General features: G+C 36.0%; 1 protein-coding gene across 2 annotated transcripts in view; it reads left to right on the top strand.

The window, feature by feature from the left end:
• The window catches only part of NNT (nicotinamide nucleotide transhydrogenase), a 100221-nt gene extending 79779 nt beyond the window's left edge, over positions 1–20442 (top strand). For both annotated transcript variants that reach the window (XM_072605681.1, XM_072605683.1), the window contains exons 20-22: positions 14898–15016; positions 15748–15863; positions 18033–20442. In XM_072605681.1, the coding sequence (XP_072461782.1) occupies positions 14898–15016; positions 15748–15863; positions 18033–18182 (385 nt within the window). In that variant the 3' untranslated portion in view covers positions 18183–20442. The remainder of the gene's footprint in view (positions 1–14897; positions 15017–15747; positions 15864–18032) is intronic.
• The last annotated feature ends 3133 nt before the right edge of the window (positions 20443–23575 follow it).

Below are 23575 nucleotides of genomic sequence, written 5' to 3'. Positions count from 1 at the left end.
GATAATTATTAACTAATAATACCGTAGAAGAGGATTATTCCAAGTTTTCTTATTCTTTTCTTGATATAATGGCTTTAGGTTATGTGTATGTTGTTTAGATGTGAAGACGGTGTTTAGTCACAAGGTTTCCATTTGCTTTGAGACTTAACAAATCACCTTCCATCACAGAATCACAGAGTGTAGGGGCTTCACAAGCCATGTACTACAACCCTTAACTTTGCCAAGGATTTCCTACGCAGCATTACTGACTATTCATAAATCCAGCTTCTGCTTGAAGACTTCTTGTGGGGGTTGTTGGAAGTTATGGGAAGTCTTTCTACCTAAGGGAGCCTGTTCCATCATTCTGATAGGAAAACTCGTTAGTACAGATTTTGGACAATTTCCTCAAACAGAATTGTATAGTAGTAAGTGTCAGGTTCTAGAAGAATGTTATATTGACATATACATACATGCATAAAACACACACACACACACACATATACATATGTATATAGTCACAGTACCCCATTCTTCCTTAAATGCACATTATTGATCATTTTTCTTTTTGAGTGCCCACAATGTACTAGGTACATGTATACATACCAATAGGTGTAGGAAGTGGGTTTCTGGAAGCTATTTCTTAAGTCTGCCCATAGAACAGATTTATCTTTTCATTTCTTTGTTTTCTATGATAATTTTCTTTCTTCCTATACCTTGCACACTACTTTGGTAAACCACTTAATCTTCATGAATCCACTCAGTTTCTAAAGGGATGGCTGTGGACTCCTTGTCCTACTAGTATCAGTTCTTAAAATCTTAGAGTAACAGTACTATCTGTGTCTCTGAATTCTTAGGTGGGTAGTTTTCTAAGTAAGTGAACTGTGGGGGAATGTTCCAGTAAATTAAATCACTTTTTTCCTTTCTTTTTTCAGGATCATAGGGTTTAGTTAACCTAGACCTTCCACTAATCTAGGGAGGCTTCCATTTAAGCCATTTTGGAGAGATAGGTATCAGTCTTATTTTTAAGAGCCTCCAGGGAAGTTGGTTCTACAACCTTTCAGTAATCCATTTCAGATTTTGAAGCTTTCTATCAGTTAAGATTTTCAATTTTTCTTACTGTTTCTGTTTTAAAAATTACCCCATGCCCATCTTAGAACTAGGGTCTGTAACCTTTTTAAAAAAAGTTGATAACAGTTTTCTTTGTAACCCATTGTCTATTCTTGGTAGGTTTTTAATGTGTTGTACATCCTTGGGATCTGAAGTTAAAAAAAAAAAGGATTTTTTATTAATTAGATGCGAGACTAGACTAGTTGAATTCTTATTTTAGAAACCTGAATTGTGATTTTATAAGTATTGCTTGTCTCTTATGATATTAGTGCAACAACTCTAGGTTTTGAGAAGTGAGCCCCCTTTCCCCTTTTATTTCTCTTCTTTTGCTTAGTGAATTTGTTGGCATAGATGTTTAGAATTATTGTTTATTTGGGAACTTTGTCAGGAACAGGCTTTGGTATGGCAGAACTCTGAAAAGTTACGTTCAGTCATCTTTCAGTATACAGTTTGTTTTTGAATAGTTGAACGTAGTAAATATAGAAGATTAACCTTTAAGCCTTTAGTAAGAAAAAAAATTTACACAATGGCTCTGAAAAGATATACTGTCTTGTAGTTATATTCTAGGAAGAGTTTATTTTTGTTCTGCTTTTTTCTTAAGTAATGGTACTTTTGAGAAGTTTCCTGAATTTTTTTAACGTGTCTATATTAGGAGGAAGCTTCTAAAAGGAGAAAACATTTCAAATACTTTAGAAATGATCCCTCTAAGTTTTGTCTTTGTCTCTGAATTGGTACCCTGAAAACTGTGGTTTCTTCCCTTGATAAACTAGTGAGGTATGTCTAGATATTTCTATGATGCAAGAAGGAAATACGGTTTATTTTAATAGTCGTGGTGGGATCCATGCAGTGAATGTTTTATTCCCTTAAATAGCTATGCATTTCCAAGAACAATTGCTTCTGTGAAGCAAACTCAGTAGAACATGTTGTACCCATGACCCATGAGGGCAGAAAGTCAAGTAGCTGTGTCCTCCTCCGGAATACGTGGAGTCTGAGATGTAGCATGAGGTTGCAATAAAATTGTGAGAGAACCATGTTTATGACATTGTGCATTATAAGAAAAACTTTTGGGGGAAGTGCATATCTTCTGTGGTGTTTTTGCATTACTCTGCTTGCAGATTTTACCTTGACTGAATTTATGAGTTCTTATCTGATCTCTTCTATTTATTTATTTACTAATCTGTTTGTTCATGTTTATTCTTTATTTGTGTATCTGTTTATTATTTGTTTCCTTAGTCAGAGATCATTTCCCCATATAATTTATTGATCTTTTTCCTTTAAAATCTTTTTCTTAATACCTTTGTCTTTACATGGAACCCATTTCTTATTTATGCCCCTATCCTACCATCCATTGAACTCTTCTTGTAACAGAGAAATAGTTAAGCAAATATAGTGACCACATCTGTCAATGTGTCATTGCATCCTCGCATTGTGTCCTAGTAGTCTAGTCTCGGTCTCTACCATGAGGAAGGAAGTATGTTTCATTATGTGTTTTAGAGAGACCGTTGTTTCCTCCACTTAATTTGGAAGATTCATACGTATGCAAATATGTTGTTGGAAGCTGAGGAACTATTCTCACCTTTAATTTTCCTGGTTGACTATTTTATATCTCCTGAATGTTCCATTGAAACTGTCGTCATCATTTTTTTTAATAAGAGGGAAATGATATGAAGTGTTTACATTTTCCCACCTAGGCATAAAGACAACTTAATTAAAAAAATGATTTGTGCCTGTTCAGCTCAGTCAGCTGGACAAAGTCACTTTTGATTGCCACAGATACATTGGTAGAACTAGAAATGACTATTTGTTGATATTTGCATTTGATGCTTAAAGCGTTGTGGGTAGCGACCAAAGATCATAGCACCACCAACTGGTTTAGAAGATACTTGGATAGAATTCAAAGGATTACAGCACCCTGTCTTTAGCAGCATGAATTGGAGATCTACTTTGGTACAGCAGGAATGTGGAACTTGAGGGCAGAAGACCTGCGTCCAATCTTAAGTTTATCACTCCTGTCACAGTGATTGTAGGCAGATTATTTAACCTCTTTGTGCTTCACTTGTTCCTCAGTTGTAAAATGAGATATAATACTAATATAAAGGGAAGTACTTGGTAAACTGCTAAGTAAATTTGAGTTCTTGTTATTAATAATTATCATTGTCATTTGTAATTATAAATTGAATGTTTATTCCTGTTTAGAGGTAGAAATCTGGCCTGGAAAATGTTGAGAAGTTAGAATAAAATGTTTCTTATTTAGTGTAAAAATGCTGGTCACTATGGATGTAATAAGTATTTAAAAAAAGATGTGAAAATATGGACAAGTAATGTTATAAAAGGCACAGTGAAAATATCTAAAAAATGCTTATAGGCAATAAAGAAATTGGGAGAGTTATTTGTTAGCAAACCAGATTTTGTACTGCCAAAAAATTCCCAAAGTTCCATACTTCTACACTTCTATTTTTTTTTCCTGTGGGCTTGACTTGAACAATTTTATAGTAATGACTAGTTAGATGTTATTTATAAAAATTATTTTTCTTTGGGACATAATATATCTTGTCACACTTAGTGAAAGCTGCCGTAAGGTATGTGGTTAAGTACTCCTGCATTTAAATACAATCTCCCTCTTATCGCATTGGTGAAAACTAAGAGCTTGGTAGCCTTTCCATATCAAAATCCCGGATGATCTTTATATGCTGATGTAACATAATAATGTTGGGAAATCAGCTCTGGCCATCATTTCCTGGAAATTGCTGGTCTTGGCCAACCAGTGTCTGAAATAATTTATTTTAATACATATTTTGGGGAGTAGCCAGTTACTTTGGCCAGAATTGATAGTTTCTTATGATTACAAGTACTAATTGACTCACTAGAATGTCTGTTTATATGTATGGGTTTTTGTATGTGTACTGCTGTTTTTTTTCCCCAAACTGGCATACTCCTATAATGCTGTCTAATGTCTCAACAACTTTAGTGCTTTGAAATCTAGCAGAATAATGTATTAGACAAGCACGATCCAAGACAAAAGTTGATCAGTCCATTGGACTTCCAAGGGATAATAAAGGTAATAGACTAGCTAGTTGGAGTTTTTTATTTCTTTCTCATTAACTACAGAGCAAAGCCAAAATTGCATATTTATACAACTTGAAATTAAAGAGCTTAAAATATTTACCAGTAAATAAAAATATTTACAGTGGTTTTCTGATTTATTTCCCAGTGACCTCAACTAAAGTATATATGATTAAAAGATACATGGGATAATTTTAAAGTACAAAAATAATTCATTAAAAAATTGCCTGGTAGACTTATTTTCAGTTCATTTTCTTGCCCTGGAAAGGAATACATCTAAAACTAATTTCAGGTGACTGTCTCTCTAACTTAACTTCAGGAGAATCTTTAATAAGTCACCTAATATATTCAAACTATGCTCAGAAAGTTCTTTTTTGTATTTAAATTATTTCTGTTAGATTTAAAATTCATTTCTACAAGGTAAAAATAAGAAATACTCCATTATTCTCCTGTGTAAAATATACTTGCAAACCATGATTAGGTTATTCATATCCTTTTCTTCTAGTTAAATTATCTCAGCTTCTTCCTATTTTTATAAACCATCAAGAATCCTTTTTCAAATTATACTTTTTATAAACCATATCTTCCATTTTGATTTCAGAGCTCTAATTCTGCCAAGATGACATTGGCCCTAGTTTGACTTTGATATTTAAATTCATCTCTGATTTTACAAATGTGCTGTCCTCCCTTTAATGATGCAGATTCCATGACTTTTCCTTCTGTTCAGTTCTTAATACACATATTTCTGTAAACCTTCATAGAGGATCAGTCCAACATGCTGGAAATTGTCTTCTGGTTCTTTTTATGTCTCTAGGGATGAGGTGAGGGTTTCCAGTGTCGTTTTGGAGTATTTGTTTCTTATCTATTATTCCAACCCACTTCCTTTTTCAGTTATTTCCATGTTAATATCTCTGCCATCACCCTTCTCATGTTCAGATTGCTGTGAATAACAGGCTGAACTTTCTTGGGTCCGTTCCCATTGTGTACTTTTCCATGGTCTCTTTGATTATTTGTAATTTTGATCTTTTGAGATTGTGGCGTTTTATGATTTGTAGCCATGTAGCATCACCAGGGTAATATTGAAAAGCTTTTAGGAAGTAAGTAATTTAGGATCATTTAAAAACACTACACATTTTCACATATAATTAAGAAAAAACTATTCAGGTCTTTCACTTTTTTCTTGTTTATCATTTTGTTAAGTTTGAAAAAGGTATATTGAAGTTCTTAGCTACTCTTATTTTGAGGTCTATTTCTTCCCGTAATTTAGTTAACTTCCTTAACTACTTAGATGCTATACTAGTTGGGGCTTCTATATTAAACAACAATGTTATTTTATTGCCAGTAGTGCCTTTAAGCATAATGTAATTTCCCTTTGTAATTCCTTTCACCATATTTTTTTTTTTTTACTGTGGTTTTGTTTGAGATCATGATTTAGATCTCCTTTTAAAATTTTGTCTAAAGAATAATACATTCTGCTCCAGCCTCTCATTTTAGCTTTACGAATTTTGTTTCAGGTGTGTTTCTTTTAAACAATACATGGTTGGAGCCTGCTGTTTCAGTCCATTGCATCATTCTCTTTTGTTTTTATTTGTGAGTTCATTGATGTTTATAGCTGTGGTTCTTCATTGCATATTTCCCTCCATTATATCTTCATACTTTTCCCTCCCTTTGCCCCTTGCCCTCACTCTTTACAAAGAAGAGGGTGGGAAAAGAGCAGGAGTAGAAGCTATAACTGAAGTCATTTGCTTCCATTATATTGTCCCACCTCTCCTTGCCTAGACTCTAATAATACATACCAATCTACTCTTTCTTTCTGACCTGTCAATCACATTTTATGATCAACCATCTGATGGCAAAGTATGTTTCATTTATGTCTATTCTGTCCTTGACTCTCTCTAGCTTTTCCCCCCCAATCCTCGTCTTCCCCTGTTTTCCAGTTGAGTTTAATATATTTCTACAGTGTGTGTATATACGTATGTATATATGCGTGCATGACTTCAGTCCTCCTTTGTCTGAGTCAGGTTTGTGAGATGTCTGCTCCCTCTACCCCTTATTCCATGCTAGTAATGTCTTCTTTTTTTCTTTAATTTTTTCGTTCCATTTTAAGTTTTGAATTACCTCCTCCTTCCCCACCCTGCTCTAGAGAAGACCACCATTTCATGGACACACACATACAAGTATATGTAAACATACATACATACGTGTATATAAACATACATCTGTCCATCTGTCTATCTATCTAAAAAACCCCATACCCTGCACAACTCTATTAGTTCTTTCTCCAGAAGTAGATAGCATTTTCCTTCTTAGGTACTTTTTGGTCAATTTGAACATTTATAATATTCAGAATAGCTTAGTTATTGTCAGTAATTTTTGTTTTCTAGGTTCTGCTCATTTCACTATTATTTCATGCAAGTCTTTCCATGTTTTTCTAGAATCAACTTGCTCGTCATTTCTTATAGCACAGTACTATTCCATCATAATCACATATTACAGCTTGTTGAGTCATCCCCCAGTTGGTGGGCATCCTCTTCGTTTCCAGTTTTTTGCCACCACAATGAAAGTTGTCACAAATATTTTAGAACATACAGGTTTGTAATCTCTTCCTGTATACTCCAGTGATGAGAAATAGTGAGTTCTGTCTCATTTCATCCATGGTGCATTCCTTTTTATCTCTTTTCTTTCCTCTTTTAGGATAATCAAACCAGAGCAAATTTACCCCGAAGCCTTCTCTTTGTCTTAACTCCCTCTCTGACCCTTGAAGACATTAGATTTTCTGAAGAGACACTTGTCTCTTCATCCTCCCCCATTAGGCTGTAAGCACTTCATTCGCATTTATGCCATTCTATTTGCTCGAATATATTTATATTTCTTGCTTTCTCTTGACTCTTGTTTCTTTTTCAAAGTTCCCCCTTAGCTCTGGTCTTATTAGGAATGCTTTAAAGGTCTCTGTCCCACTAAAGTTTCCATCCCTTCTTTCAGGATTATAAGAAATCTTGAAGAGTAAATTTTTCTTGGTTATAAGCCTTTCTCTTTTGCCTTTTGTTTTATTTATTAAGGTTGAATTGCAAAATTTATCTTCTTTAAAGTGTTTGCTTCAAAGTCTTCTTTAGTCCTTGGTTTTCCAGATACTTGAACTGTATATTTCTGTTTTCTTGGAATAATTTTTCTTCCTTCTGGAAGCTCTGGATTTGTTCATTTTGGGATTTCTTTCAGGAGATGTTTTGTGGATGCTTTCTTGTTAGATATGAATAGTTTTAATTTATAATTTTCTTGAGATATGTTTATACAGGTTTTTATTTGGTCATGGTTTTCAGGAATTATGATGATGCTTAAATTATGTTACCTTGACTTTTTCCAGGTCAGTTTCTTTTGAAAGGAGGTAGCTTGTTTTCTTTCTTTGTTTTGGATCTTTTGATTTTGTTTCGATATTTCTTTTTGTCTCATGGAGTCATTGAGTTTTGAGTGGTCTGTTTTGATGTGGGGGGAGTTCGTTACTTGCCAGTACTGTTTTTTTATTCTTTATTCTAAGATTTTTTTTCTACTTTTCAATTTTTTTTTACCCCAGAGTTCTCATTATAGTTTCACCCTTTAAACTTTTGCTTTACTTATTCTAGGTAATTATATGTTTCTTATGGCTAAATCATTTTTTTCTTTTAGGTCCCACTTGTAGTTGCTATGGGGTTACTTTCAGCTTCTGAGTTTTTACTGCTTGGACATCTCTTGACTCATATTTCTTGGTTCCTGGTTTGAGACTTTGTGCCAGGACTAGGCTTTGCCCCCTCTCATGCTCCTGGATGGACTTGTTTGCTTTTGACCTTGGGGTTTCTCAAGGTTTCCACCTCCCTGGTGTTTCAGAGTGCTAAATTCTCTGGAGTGTCTGTGGACATACATCCCTCCTGGAGCTTCCATATCACAGTTCTTCTGGCTCTTGAGCCCTTGGATCAATTTCTGATCCTTCCCTGACATCCTTGGGAATTTCCCCTTCTAAGGTTTAACATGATCCTATAACGTCTTTAGTCCAAATGCTAGCAGGCTTTTGACTTGACTGCCCGGTCTTATGATAGCTTCCCTGGTTAAGAGATCCAGCAGGATTCTGTCTCTTGGTGAAGTTCTAGGGTTGAAGAGGAAGTTTATTGTTTTTCTTTGATTTCTTGATCATTTTTCAATCGGATGCTCTTTTAAGAGTTTTTCTATAACACTTGTGGAAGAGCTAGGATTCCATATGTTATATTGTGTTGCTGTCTTAACCAGAATCAAGATCATACTGTGATTGATCTTTTTTTGAACTTTTAAACTTTTTTTTGCACTTTTAAAACAAGTTATTATTTCTTGAGTATAGTTTTTCTGAAAGGAGCACTGGGATGGCATGCAAAGCTGAGACCCAAGTTCCCATTCTCTACGGATATTCTTAAGCACTGGATGGGTAGTTAGTTTTCTGGGATGATTTAGGAACCTCAGGGTGAGAGGAGCAAGGGCTTTATGGTCTTTAATAGCTCTTCACATTGCTGGTTCTGGCTCTCCCATTCACTCTCCTGGACTTCAGACTGGTTACTAACTGAAGATAGTCCAGGATTTATAATCTAGTGGTATGAGTTTTTGTTTACTTACAGTGGCCAAAAAGAAAGTTTTTGGAACAATGGGAATAAATACGAAGCTCTCTTTGTTTCAGTTTCCTTGTCTCTCATTGGCATTGTAAAATTGTACTAAAATATCTCATAGAATTTTTATGGGGAGTAGAAAGAAGACTGTAAAATGAGGTGCTGTGGATGTGTGAAAGACTATAACAGACTGGTCTCTCGGTTCAATGCTCCTTCAAAAATATCCATCTTTTGTTGTTAGCATTAGATTGCATATTGTACCTTTTCCTATAGAGATGACCTCTAACCTACTATGGTATTCAAAACAGTTTAGGGGGGCAGCTAGTTGGCATAGTAGATAGAGCACTGGGCAAGGAGTCAGGAGAGCACTGGGCAAGGAGTCAGGAGGACCTGAGTTCATATCCAGCTTCAGACACTCACTAAGCTGTGTGACTCTGGGCAAGTCAATGCTGGTTGCCTCACCAAAAAAACCCCAAAACAAAACACTTCAAAAGATTTGTTTTTAGGACTGAATGAGTAATTGTTTTATATTTAAATAAGTAGGCATTTTTTTTTACTTGCCTGGGATCACACAGCTAGTAAGTGTCAAATGTCTGAGGCTAGTTTTGAACTCAGGTCCTCCTGATTCCAGGACCCAGGCTCTATCCACTGGACCACCTAGCTGTCCCTTTTTTAAAAGCATTGATAAGTTTCTCCTAATTGACTGGGACTCATAGGAGAGAGAGTTTCATTTCTGATTTATACATGATTGGAATACTTGAACCGTATGGTAATAATTAGATTACATTGTCATTATCTTAGTAGCTGTGTCCTTAGAATTGTCTTAGGAGAGGGGTCAGTGATCTGTCTAGCCCAAAGTGTCAAAGTATAGCTTAGTATGGCTAAGCAATGGTTATGGATTAGTCATAAAAATTAGGGAAAGAAAAAGAATGAGGAATAAAAAAGGTAAAAGAAAAGAAAAATGAGATGTGTAATGATTACATTAATAGCTGACATAAGTATGTACTTCATGTACTGAAGGATGCTGTGATAGAAAGTTGTAAGTACAAGACAGAATATAAAATACATTTCCAAACAGCTTGTAAGTAAGTTTTTCCAGTATTGAATGGCCCAGTGAAAATGAAGGATTGAGCCTCTGTAACTCTTGGTTTTCATTAGGATATTTAATTATTCTTTATGTTAATTTATGGTCCTCTTCTCTCTTCTTTCACATATATTCCCTTAGTTTCCCCAGATTTTGCCTTTCACAGTGAATAAATATATTATGTGGAAACAAGTTTACCTGTTTTCAACTATAAAATTACTTTGGGTATCTATAGCACTTTAGAAATAAATGTCGATAATGTTTTTACTGTATTGATTTTTCCTGTCTTTTCCTCTTTTCCCCCTCAATTTTAACTTTCTGTTAATCAATATGCTAGATTAGATGGTTAATACTTTTCTATTTATAGCCCTCGTAGTTATTACAGAGTAGAGGTTGGTAAAACAGGGTGGCAATGCTAATGTTATGATAGAACTTTTATGTAGATTTTAGGCAGCTGCAAAATACAAGAGACTAAACATGATACTTATAAACTTTCAGTGTTTTATACTGAAGCCATGAACTTTGTACCATATTAGAGAGTAAATGGTAATAGCACATACGTGATAAAGCAGTGATTTACCCAGGCCCCAATTAACACCCCTGGGTGTCTCCATTTATCTGATGTTGGAAGTTATTCCAAAATGTTTTAAAATGAAATGAATTTTGATCATTCATCTTAGTAGAAAAATTGACATACTAATTTGTGGGTAGGGGTAAGTTCTTAGTATTCTGAAGAGTTTGATAATTGCTTCCTTAACATATTTTCTATAACTGACAGATACTACTTTCATATCTGAAGATTTTCAACTTAAACTCTCCCTCCTTATTTCTGTGTCTCTTGGCTTCCTTAACATCCTTCAAGATAAAATCTTATCTTCTCCAAGAAAACTCATTGTTCTCCCTTAATGATAGCCCCTTCCCTCTCTTCATTAGCTCCATTTTCTTGTATGTAGCATGTTTGTACAAAGTTGTTTGCATGTTGTCTCCCCCGTTAGACTATGAACTTCTTGAGATCAGGACTGTCCTTTGCTTTTCTTTGTATCACCAACACTTAGCATAGTACCTGACCCTGAGTAGGTGCTTAACAAATGCCTGTTGACTGACTGACAAGGAAAGGGAAAAATGAAATGCATGGCCACGTAGGTACAAAGAACAAAAATATCAGCATTTTTCAAAATATAAATCTTCATGTAGATGGAATTTGTTAATAAAGATTAGAAAATTATGCATCTTTTAAAAAATCGGAAGCAGTTATAATTCCATTAAAAATGATGATTTCCTTCATGTAAATACTGTCAATACTACTTTATTCTTTCATGTGATCAAATGATACGTGTAAAATATTTTGTAAACCTTAAAGTGTTATGTAAGTATTAATTATCATATTTACACATACTTACTAGAATTATATGTAGAAATTTTGGGTTGTTTTTGAGATGTTCCTTAAAGGAAACAACACACATTGTTGCTATGATGTTTCATCAGGATCCAGAGGTTTTTGCTTCCTTAAGCTTCCTGACATCTGGACGACTTATTTCCACATTTTAAACTTTACCAAGCAGTTTTAAAAAGATTTACATAAAACAAGGAATATCACTGTCTTGTGCATCTTGCCAAAAGTCTTATCTGAAACTATTTTGAGGGATGCTTTTGTTATAACAGCAAAAGAAGGTGAAAGGAAGGGCCACACGATTGGATTTTCAGACCCTTCTTTTTCTTTCCATGAGGTGCCATTCACTTGGCAGGGCATAGTGAGCTCTGGCTCGGTGGGGAGAAGCTTAGGCAGTGGTACAGGATGGGTACTGTAGTTATGTGATACAGTACTGCCTTCTGCTGCCATTACTGCTGCCACTGTAGAAACTAAACTTCTTGAGCACAGGGACAGTAGTTTTTGTTTTGCCTTTGTATCCCAGTGTCTAAGATGTAAATACCAGCAATGTGTGTGTTTTCATCCTTGGTTGCCGAAGAAGACCATGCCATCAGAGCAATAATGACATGACTTGAACTTGACTTTGTTTTGAGTGAGGGAGGGCTGTGCAGGTCACCAGCCTCACTTCTCCTCCAGAGTCATTTGAATCCAGTGACCAGATATTCATCAGGATGACTGGGGATGACCCAGGATGAGGCAGTTGGGGTTAAGTGACTTGCCCAAGGTCACACAAGGTAGTGAGTGTCAAGTGTCTGAGGTGAGATTTGAACTCAGGTCCTCCTAACTCCTACACTGCTGCTCTATCTACTGCACCACCTAGCTGCTCTAGATACCAGCAACAGGCATTTAACAAATGCTTGTTGGGTTTGATTGCTGTATGAAAGTGGCTTTACTCCAGATCTAGGATGGGGTGGGTAGATTGGGAAAATATTTTAGGGGACTGTGAAGGCCTGGCATAAGGTAAATGTGTGCCCCAGGGAATGTATGAAAATTAGTGGTCAGTGTCCTGGATTTTGAGTCAGAAGAGGTTCCAGTTCATATTCTACTTATGATAGTTATTGCTGATATGACCATGGATGGGTCACTACCTTTCTTAGCCCTAGTTTCCTCCAACGTCAGAGGAGAGTGATATGACCTGTAGTACTTACCTCATAAGTTTGTTGTGAGGAGCAAATAAGATAATCTACATAAAGAACTTTGCAAACTTCAAAGCTCATTATTAACGCACAGTTTTCTAGTGTTAAAATGTACGTCAACACAAAACAATATTAAAAACTCCATGAAGAAGAGCTAAGATGGGTGGGTAGGAGGTACTGGGAGCCCAATTTTGGATTAATCTAAGGAAAAAAACTTTCCAAGCATTAGCTGCCTAACAATGAAATAAGGACTGGTGTGGAAAACTGAGCTTTTTGTCACTGGGAGGACAACAGGTGGGAGGTTGATGAGAATTCAAGAAACCTGTTTTATACTGTCTCTCAGTTAAGTTAAGCATTCTTTAAATGGCTTCTGTGTCTGCTTGGTAGAGATTTACTGTTGAGATAAGACACAGTGTGTTAGCTTATAGCTCTGACAGTCTAGGAAGGAGATAGAACAGGTCCATAAACCTCTTAATACAGAATAATACTGTAGAAGTATATTAGAGAGGTGCCAAGTTTTAGGTGAGGTCCAAGATGGCATGAGTAAGAGAGTGCCTTGAAGACAGGTGATAGGTATTTAATAAATGTTTGGTGAATTGAATGACTTGCTGGATTTAACCTGGATGTATGCTGAAAGGCTTCCTGAAAGAGGTAGCATTTGAATTGTGTTCTAAAGGACAGGGAATTCCACCATTGAAGATGAGGAGGAAAAAAAGGAAAACATTTTAGCCATAGGTGAAAGCACAAGCAAAGGCAGAGATAGAAGTAGAAAATTTCAGGGGCCAATGTGGTACAATGGAAAGGGAACTGACTGTGGAGTCAGAGGATGTGAGTTCAAATCTGGCTTTTGATGTTTACTAGCTGTGCAGCTTAGATAAAACAAAAACACAAGACAAACTCCATGGGGCTTAGTTTTTCCATCTCAAAAATAAAGGGATTGAACTAGATAGCCTCTTCGTTTTGATCTCCATAACTATGACCCTGTAAACCTGTGGTTAGGAGAAAGCAAATATCCAGTATGCAATGGGGAGTGATGTGATGTGAAACATGACTAGAAAAGAGAGGGTGGCCCCAGATTGTGGAAGATCCTGAAACCAGCCTAAAGGATTGTGAGTTTACTCTTGAACCAACTCAGAACCATGTTTATGCAACTAGGTTTATTTATAAGGAGGATTAGGCATAGTATGCCTTTTCTGAAAGGGTCCCAGCCCTTAATAGAGCTGGTTTTGATCAGTATCATGTTTCTAGATTTTAATTCCTGTTTGGTCTGCTCTGGTGTTCAAGGAGTCTATCATTTGGGTAAGATTTACAATTTCTTATTCCAGCCTATTTATTCTCCTTCCAGATTTTTTTCCTTTTTTTCTGTCTTGCTTCATTTCTTCTAGGTATTCATGTAGTCCTTACAGAAAAATCCATCATTTTCCTTTGAATCTCTTCATAGACTTGTTATTGTCTCTTTCTTTTGGGGGATCTCAAGAACTACAATAATTTTTTATACTGGTTGGTGTCTTGGTTGGTTTATTTATCTCTCCAGCTTTAGTTTCTGTCATATTGCTTTTTGCCAGGACCAGATTTCATCCTTACGTAGTTTTGGGTATGTTGGTCATTGCTGGTTGAGCTCAACTTGATTTTCCTGGATTCTTCTGCTAACTTCCAACCTTCTAAAATTAAGCTTCCCTGAATCTTTGAGGTTCAGAGCACTGGATTTTCAGGCTGTCTGTGGCATTTCTAGGGTGAGTGCTCTGGCTCTTGTAGTTCACCCATGTTGTAATAATGCCCCTCTGTCCCTTTCATACATGCAGATTCAGAGTTGAATATCAAGTCAACGTTTCCTTATTCGTAAGTTGATTCTTCATGGGAACTTTCCTACCCCTCGGCATGCTTCTAATTGATCTTGTGCTACCATCAGCTGAGTTTTTTTTTTGCCCCGGGAAGCAAACTCATTTTAATATCAGTGAAAGTCAAACAACTAGGAAGAAAAACCTATTGCAGAAATCTATTATTACAAGCCACGGGCAAAGTTATTCACTGTTAAGAATTTTCTGTGCTACTACTGCCTTTCATGAGTATTAAAAAATAGGAGAAAGCTTTGGACCTGAGTAGTTGTTAGTATTAAATCAAATAATGTCCTTGAAAAGGCTTTGGAAAGTTTTTTAAAGTGCTTTACTGGTGTATGGCAACATTATTATTTATTTTTATTATCGAAGATTCATTGTGCTTATAACACGCTTCAAAGACAGCTCTCAAAGCCACACGTGTATTTTTCTGAGGGAAGTTATAGTTTGTATACACTCAGATATTAAATGTCCAAACTTGAATGTTAGTGAACTGCCCATGTATCTGGACTAATGGTATTTCTGCCTGTGCAGATCAGATAGCAAACATGCAGAAATATAGAAGCCAAGAACAATGTGTGCAGATTTGGAGGTGAGGTTGGGGTCCCTTTGCAAATTTTGGCCCATAGAGTAAGACCAGCTGTTCATTTATTTCATGACTAGGTTTGGAATCCATCCAGTTGCAGGCCGAATGCCTGGTCAGCTGAATGTACTTTTAGCTGAAGCTGGGGTCCCGTATGATATTGTATTAGAAATGGATGAGATCAATCATGATTTCCCAGGTAAGAAGTGGTGGTGGAAAAGTATCTTCAAAAACTTTCTTTTGATGAAAGCGTATCAGGCATTGGTACTTGGCAATCTATGAAATTTCCTTGTCTTCCTTTTATGCCAATCTGTGTTTTGCAGGATGATTTTACAAGTAGAATAGGATTTTATGAGTGTCACTGCTAGTCTATGAGTACTACTGATTTACTGTTTTGCTGTTATGTGTAGCATTACTGAAATTAAACAACTTTGCTTTTCTGAGAACTTAGTAGATAAAGCATCCTGAATATGGAGGAAGGAGTGGGAGGAAGACAGCATGTATCTGTACTTCAGTGACACACTAGAATTGTTTTTATATTTTAGTACTTAAAGATAGTTTCATTTACTGTTCTAATAATTCATTTATTTACATTTCAGTGCCCACAGAGTTTCACTTTTGCCAAAAATGGCCTTGAAAATGAAAAAAATGGTCAGGATCATTCACTTAAGTCGTGATACAGTTACAATACATGATTCACTATTATATCGTTGACCCTAATTTTTCTCTCCTAAAATTCAAAATAGGATGATAAGCCCATCAAAAATAATGCAACTGAAATATCATTTGGAAAGATAAACTTAAAAGAATTTTATCATTATCTAGATTCAGCATGTTATTGAAAAGACACATACTGTCGCTTGTCAGAGGTGGAGTTAATATGATGCACTTAAGTTTGTAGTCATTTTCTTTTTTCTTTTTCTCCTGTAGATACTGATCTAGTCCTTGTAATTGGTGCGAATGACACCGTTAATTCGGCAGCTCAAGAAGATCCCAATTCTATTATTGCTGGGATGCCAGTTTTAGAAGTCTGGAAATCAAAGCAGGTAAAGGTTCAAAACATTCTAAGCATCAGATTGCCTCTTGCTACAAACTAGTGGATCTGTTAGCTTAATTGGTTAGAGCCGAAGTGTTAAGCATGGTCTCTGATAGGCTGCATATGACCCACAATACTGCCAAGGGTGGCCTGAACCATGTTAAAGTATAGTTGAGGAATATTTATCAAAATAAACAAAATTGCAATAAAACATAGATAGAATTGCATTTTTAAAAGTAAGACCCTTAGGTACAGTTTAGCGGTCCCTGTTTCTGTTTGAATTTGATACCACTGGGTTAGAGTATGGTGTTTATTAGGAGGTTTTGATTTGGGCTTTTAATTTCTTTATGGATTTCATTCTGTTCCATGGTTATAGACTCAGGTGTCTATCTCTGGCTGTGAGAACAGTTGAGTGTATACGAGAATGTGAATGGAACAATGTGGGTCTATTACTTCAGCTGGAAGAATAATTTATATCATTTGGCTATAACTGAATGAAATTCAGATTCAATACATGGTATAAGTAACTAAGAACAATTGAATTCACTTTGTGACAGCAAATCAGTGATGTCATCTTCATATATGAAGGACAGAATGTATTTTCATCTGTTATTTTACAAGATTTTGAATGTCATTGATATATATTGTTTAACAGAAAGGGGACCCAATTTCAAAAATATCAGCCCCATTTCAGTGCGCTTTAGTTTTACTCATGTAGCTTATTTCTGAGAAGGCTAGTGAGGACAGCTTCTAGAAAGTTCAAAGCACTCAGCAAGGGTTATTCTTCCTCTTTCCCCCAAGTGTGATCTTGATAGCAATGGGCATATATTTTTAAATGGAGAAGAAAACTTTAAATTTATGTTTTTGTGAGAGGACTAAGTTCAAACAAAACAAAGGAAGAAAGAAAAACAAAAAAGTACCTTTGATTTAGAGTAGTATTGGCTTCACTCTGAGGCCATGGTGTGGTAGATAGAGAGTTGGTCTCAGAGCCAAGAAGACCTTGGGTTCAAGTATCACTTCTGACGAAAAAAAGCTTGGTGACCTTGGGCAAGTTACTTAAACTTTAAATCTCCTGGCAGCTCTCTAAGACTAAGCTGGAGAGAAGGTGCTGACTTGCATCAATAGAGGAAGTTTCTTTATCCAGGAATTTTCTGTATTAGTAAAATCACAGGTCTGGACCCGAGCCATTCCCTATCTCTTTTAAAAATATTCTCTATTTAGAAACTAGGTTACTATTTGTGTTAAATAAATATAGATGATGTCAACACTGGTATGTCTGTGTTCAAAGTTTACCGCATCATCATCAATTCATAATTGAATATCTCCTGGGGATGGTGAGAGAGCAGTATAACTTTCTACTTGGTACTGTGTGCTACAAGTGAAAATATTTTTCAGTGTCTAGTTTCTTAGAAATTATATGTCCAAGAACTACAGAAAGCTTGCTACGGAAGTGACAGTAGTAGCCAAGGCTATCCAGATTGTCCCACTTGGCTTGCATCATGTCATATGTGCATGGTTATTGTATTACACCTATAGTATATAAAATTAGAGTTCATCTTCGCCATCCCTTTTATTTTGTTGAAATTGGGGCAGCTAGGAGGTGCAACTGATTGAGCACCAGTGCAGGAGTCAGGAGGACCTGAGTTCAAATCTCACCTCAAAGTGTCACTTGACACTCACTAGCTGTGTGACCTTGGGCAAGTCACTTAGCTTCAATTGCCTCATCCTGGGTCATCTCCAGTCATCCTGATGAATATCTGGTCACTGGATTCAGATGGCTCTGGAGGAGAAGTGAGGCTGGTGACCTGCACAGCCCTCCCTCACTCAAAACAAAGTCAAGTGCAAGTCATGTCACCATTTCTCTGATGTCATGGTCTTCTTCGGCAACGAAGGATGAACACATGTATTTTGTTGAAATGTAATGTTAGAGTAACTATTTCTTTCTCTTTCTGAAAGATAGAATCTGCCCCCACAGGTCTTTTGTATTGGAATATTTTACAAGTTTGAGATCTAATGACTAAAAGGTTGAATTAGAAATCGTAACTTATTTTCCAATTAAATATACCAAAATTTTTAATAGAACCTCATGGACTCTTGAGCCCACATATATTTTTGATGTCTTAGTATTAAAGGAATGAGTGACTTATGTTATTAAAAGAATAATAAACTTGTTTTTCAGGTAATTGTTATGAAGAGGTCTCTGGGAGTTGGCTATGCTGCAGTGGACAACCCAATATTCTACAAACCCAACACTTCAATGCTTTTAGGGGATGCCAAGAAGACCTGTGATGCTCTACAGGCAAAAGTTAGGGAATCCTACCAGAAGTAGATATCAATAGCCATTGTTTAAAATAGCTCCTTCAATTATATGAACAGAAGAATATCTCTTAGGTATTAATCATGTCTTTGAGAAAGACAAAACTCTGAAAAACACAAACGAAAAGAACAGATACCATTCAAATGTGATGACTTGTCATAGTTTTTTAAAAGGAGCATCAGAGATGCTGTATCTTTTTGTGCATATATTTGATATGATGAGTCAGAAATATTTTATAAAAAGAGACTATCATCATTTTAGGTGAAATCTAGTTGAAAAATTTCTCCTCCCTTTACTTTTAGTAGTCAACAGTTTTTCAAGAATCAAAAATATGGTGTTTTAGGAACCTTCTAAGTGCATTAGACTAAAAATAGGTCATGATGTAATCATTGTTCGCATCTGTATTATTCCAAATTTTTTGTTAATCAAATGAGGATAATTTAAAGCTTCAACTACTCTTGAGTTGTCCCTGTGATGTTTAATCTTGTTTCAAATGAACAATATCAAACTTCGTTTTTTCAGTCTGTTGTTTCAAACCCTGAATTGTGGGGCTATTTTTGTATAATGTACTCTTAATGGCTCAGCTATCCTCCTTGAAATTCTGGAAAACATTAAAGTTACTAGCTTTTGTATGTTTTTCTGGAAGCTATATGTGATGAGCTATGAAGAAATATCCAATTTAAAATCTGTTCTGCTTTTAAAATCTAACTCCCTTTATAGTATCTTAAGAACTCTTTGAGTTCATATGGTAGGTTTAGTTGAGTACTCAATTTATGTTGTGTAGGGCTGTTTTATTTTTATTAAGTGCACTTGAGTGGAATTCAAATATTTGACTAATAAAATAAATTTATCATGTTTGCATAATGATGTGGCAACTGTTTCTGGTGACAAAGGCTAAATGCAGATAGTTCTACTTGTGTTAGAAAGCATTAACATCTGGGGAAGACATGCTACTATGAAGTAAATGAGATTAAGTCATCTTAACTGTTTATAAAAATGATTTTTCAAATTATCATGTCAGGTTCTTGTGTGATTGATGACATTGGAAAAAAATATGAGCACTTTTTTTTTACTACCTCTGTATTTATGCAAATGCCAGTAAAAAGAAACTGACCTTACCTTTCTGAAGCAGAAACAGATTGTTGATTGATCTTGTCTGCTGTGCCAAAACTTCTTATATTCTTGACTTTGTGGCAAAAATGTGCACAAATACTGAAAATATGTATAAATTTGGCATTAATTCCCATCTATAGAATTCAGCTATCTTCTTCAGTTAACAATATAGTCTTTAAAATCATCCTGAAACAAACCAAGAATATTTATTTTTTGTCATGCTTCACTTGGAAGGATTTGTTCATTAGGTAAACAACCTATGTTTCTATGTGCCTCATTAAGCTCAGTGTTTTCTATGAATAGAGAGGTAGCCTTTCCTTTGTATTTTTCACAACTCACTTTTCACTTCAGCACTATATTTTATCATGAAAGTTTTTTTGAAAGAATGAACAGTATTTCCTTCCTGATAACTATTTCAGTATGATAGGGAGGTATAAATGGGAAGGCAGACACACTGATTTTTTTGGCGATAGCTGCTACAGTCAGATTAAACTGAAAGCAGCCAGATTATACCTGGATTATCATTATTATTGCAGTTTGTAGTAGTAGTTTAACAAATCCCAGTGAAATTTCAAGTGATCTTGTACTTTTGCTACTTGTCATGCGTTTGTCATACAGTCCTGTTAAAGGAAATGAAAATTAAACTCAAAGTGATTTTATGTGATAGATTTATTTTTGAACACATTGCTTCTCTTATTACTATCCCTAAATTGGTGATTTAATTATGAATTATAATAAAATTATGAATTACAATAATAAATTCTAAAATTCTCAAATAATTTTGTTTTCCCATAAAAATGTCAACATTAGTAGATATTTTGTCACCCTCTATGTTGTCTTAAATTTTGTAGTAGTAAAATACTTGGTGTGCCTGTCCTATTCACCATAGATTTTTTGCTTCTTGAACAGTCATGGTGCATATTTTCCTCTCTCCCCACTGCCCCACTTCATATTCTGATATTGAAAAAAGAATGACTTAGTGTTTTATATCCTGTAAGAAACCTAGGATACATGCTGACATTCATGTAGTTTTTAGCTTCTCGTATCCACACATCCTTTGTGTTTTTCTTTTCTGCTGGAGTGGACTATTTGTTTTGAAATCAATCACCTTGCCAAACAGGCCTCCAAATGGTTTAATAAATGATGCCTAAAATGTGAATTTGTGAATTTGATTTTTTTTCACGCATCTCTACAGTCTCTCTGCTACCATGTGAAACTTCTTTGCTAACATTATCAATTTCTTTTCCCTGTTTAACAGATAGGAAAATTGGATTAGGACATGTTGGTTAATTGACTTGGTGATGAATCTGGAAATAGAACTTTCTAGAATGTAATCCCCATCAAAGCAGATACTTTACTTTTATATGTAGGTAATTTTAGATATAGAATCACCTGTACAAATCATTTAATAAGAAGCTTTAAGCTTCAACTCAATTTGTCCAACCCCATGAATGTTTTCTCTATAGCAAATTTATCAGAATCAATAAGCAGTAACCAATCCCTCAGGCAACAAAGCTGATGCATTAAAGCATATTAGTTTTGGGAAAATTGGGCAGCTCTGTTGTAAATCTAGGACGAGTGCTTCAAGTACGTAATTTATAGGCCTTGTCAGTATTTGAGAAACTATGCCAACACGTGATAGGGCTAGAAGGGTGAAAACAATTCCTCTGCTCCAATGGTAGCTATTTGTACAATCCAGCTGCTTTTGAGATTTTCCAAGGAAAGAAAGATTAGGTTAATTAGCAAAGGAAAAATCCCTCCAAGGGAAGCTTTTTATAGTCTTGCTTTAATAAAGAGGCAGAAACTGTCATATTTGTATTTCAGAAGCATTCAGGACCCCAGTGCTCCACCTGTTATCTCTCAAGTAACATCCAGACCAACCTCAGGGGGCTAAGGAACTGAGCTGGTAAAGCTCTTTGCCCCTTCCTGCCCCTCATATCTACCTGATCATTAATGCCTCACAATGGTGCATTTTTGTTTCTCTGATGCAGGAAGTGAACATTTTGGAGTGGGAAAGAGAGTCTGGCAATTGAGGGGAAATGAAGCTAATATTTTAAAGCATAATGAAATACTGTTTGATTGATTTATAAAACAACATATAAAGAATCAGAATTTTAGAAACAAGAGACTTTAACTGCCTTTTAGTTCATTTTTTTTTTTGCCTGAAAGCATGAAATATCTGTAATATCCCTGATGAGTGGTTGACCTCTACTTGAAGATTTCCAGTGACAAAGGAGCTCTTTTTTTCAGAGACCTTCCGTTCCTTTCTGAGGGCAATTCTAAGAGTTAGCTCATTTCTATAGGGAGCCGAAATCTTTGTCCCGTTAATGTCTGCCAATTGAGGCTATCTCTGAAACCAGCATCTAATGGCTCACCTCTATGCCAGTCCTTCACATTATTTGAAGATGGGAATGATGCCTCCCCTAAATATTCTTTAGGTTAAACATCCCCAGTTCTTGTAGTTTTAAGTTTCTTTACTCTCCTGCTCACCTTCCTCAGGACCTCTTCTAGCCTTTAAATGCAAATACTCTCCATATGGTCTGTTTAGACCAGAGTGTGGTGGGACTCTTACCTCTCTCTTGTTGGATTCTGCTATTACTTCAGCCTGAGATTATATTAGGAGTTTCTTTAGTGCCCCAAAGGAAGATTATAGAATTTCTACTTGTAATGGCAATTTAAGGTTAATGGGTAGGGGAGGAAGAGGTAAAGATCTTCCCCATCACCTTTTGTTAATTTCTATGGAGGTGCTGAGTCCCAGGGTCCAGCCCTCCAGCTCTGAAAAGTACATAAATACTCTGAAGTGAGGTTTTGTTTTGGGGCTGACTCATTGGAAGTGTTTGTTTGGCCTACTGAAACTCTGGGCAGCCACTAAGGACTCCCCCCCAAAAAACCCCCCAGATGTTGGTGCTTCTTTCTCTGGTAACGATGTATGTATTGCTTATGGTCAGACAGTTGGAAGCCCTGTCGATTTTTATTTCTCTGTATTTTCTCTGAAGTTTAGGGTGCTGAATTTTTCCTCTGGACTAAGTGAATGATATATGTGCTTGATCAAAGTGATTGTTGACCCCTCCAAAGTAGCTTTCCTTTTAGAAAAGCAGATCTAAGAACCTGTACAGCAGGCCCTCCTGTGTTTGCCGGGGTCCTTGCTGTTACACTACTGTATTCTACATTGAGGGGGATCAAGACGAACAAAGGCCTGGAGATGTGGAGGGAAGGGGGAATGAAAGAAAAGACACCAGCGTGCTTGAAGTGGGTAATTTCTTTGGGAAGTAATAGGAAAAAAGGTTGGATGGGTAGGGGAAAGCCTGATCATGAAGAACCTACAGAATTTGGCATATCTCTTTAGAGTGAAGCAGTGTTTAACTGAGACAAAGGTTTTTTTAGAAGGCAGGTAACATGATAAAAGAGCACTGAACTTAGAATCAGGAAAACTGAGTTTGCATTGTTACACTTGATTGTGTGATCTGTTGTAAGTGCCTCACTCGAGCCCTCTGCATCTCATATTCCCTGTCTATAAAATGGAGTCAGTAGCACCTCCCTCACAATATAGTTAGGATCAAATGAATTATGTAGAATACTTTGCAAATCTTAAAAGTATTATGTAAATGTGAGCTTTTTAAATTAATTAAATTTAATTAATTTAGGTAGAGTAGGATGGATTTACATGGGGAAATACAATAAAAATAGGGAGACAGGTAATCTAGGTTACAATTTAGGCATGGGGCAATGAGGACCTGGATGAGGATGAAGGTCAACTAAATGAAATGAGAAATCTGTTCTCACCCAGCCCCTCTCTGCTGCTAATTTTATCCACTCATTTGGGTTCTGTTTATAAGACAGTGTCTATATCTAGGCTATTCCAAAAGTCTTAGTGCCATTTTAAATTATTAGAATTTTAAAAGGCACTAAGGCATTTGGGGCACCTTGTATGTCCAATCCTAACCTTTCCCCTCCACTTCATCCCACATTTATGTCACCTCCATGTCCTCATACTCAATATATCCAAAACTCTGCCGCACCCATCCTTCACAAACCTGCCCCTCCTTCCAACTTCCAACTTGATGGCAAGATTATCCTTTGAGTAACTTTTGACAATTCCCAGATTGGTTAATTAGGTCCTTTTGGTTTTTCCTCTATAACATTCCTAGCATCTAACCCCTTCACAACACTCAAAATGACACCTTCTTAGCTCAGGCCCTCATAACATTTCACCTAGACTATTGGAGTAGTCCCTTAATTGATCTTCTTATTTTTGTGCTAGATGGTGCAGTAGATAGACACTGGGCTTGGTG

Source organism: Notamacropus eugenii, chromosome 4 (assembly GCF_028372415.1).
Source record: "Notamacropus eugenii isolate mMacEug1 chromosome 4, mMacEug1.pri_v2, whole genome shotgun sequence".
NCBI classification, from domain to species: Eukaryota; Metazoa; Chordata; class Mammalia; order Diprotodontia; family Macropodidae; genus Notamacropus; species Notamacropus eugenii.
The sequence above is the reverse complement of the archived record's forward strand: the minus strand, read 5'-3'. Positions and strand labels throughout refer to the sequence as shown.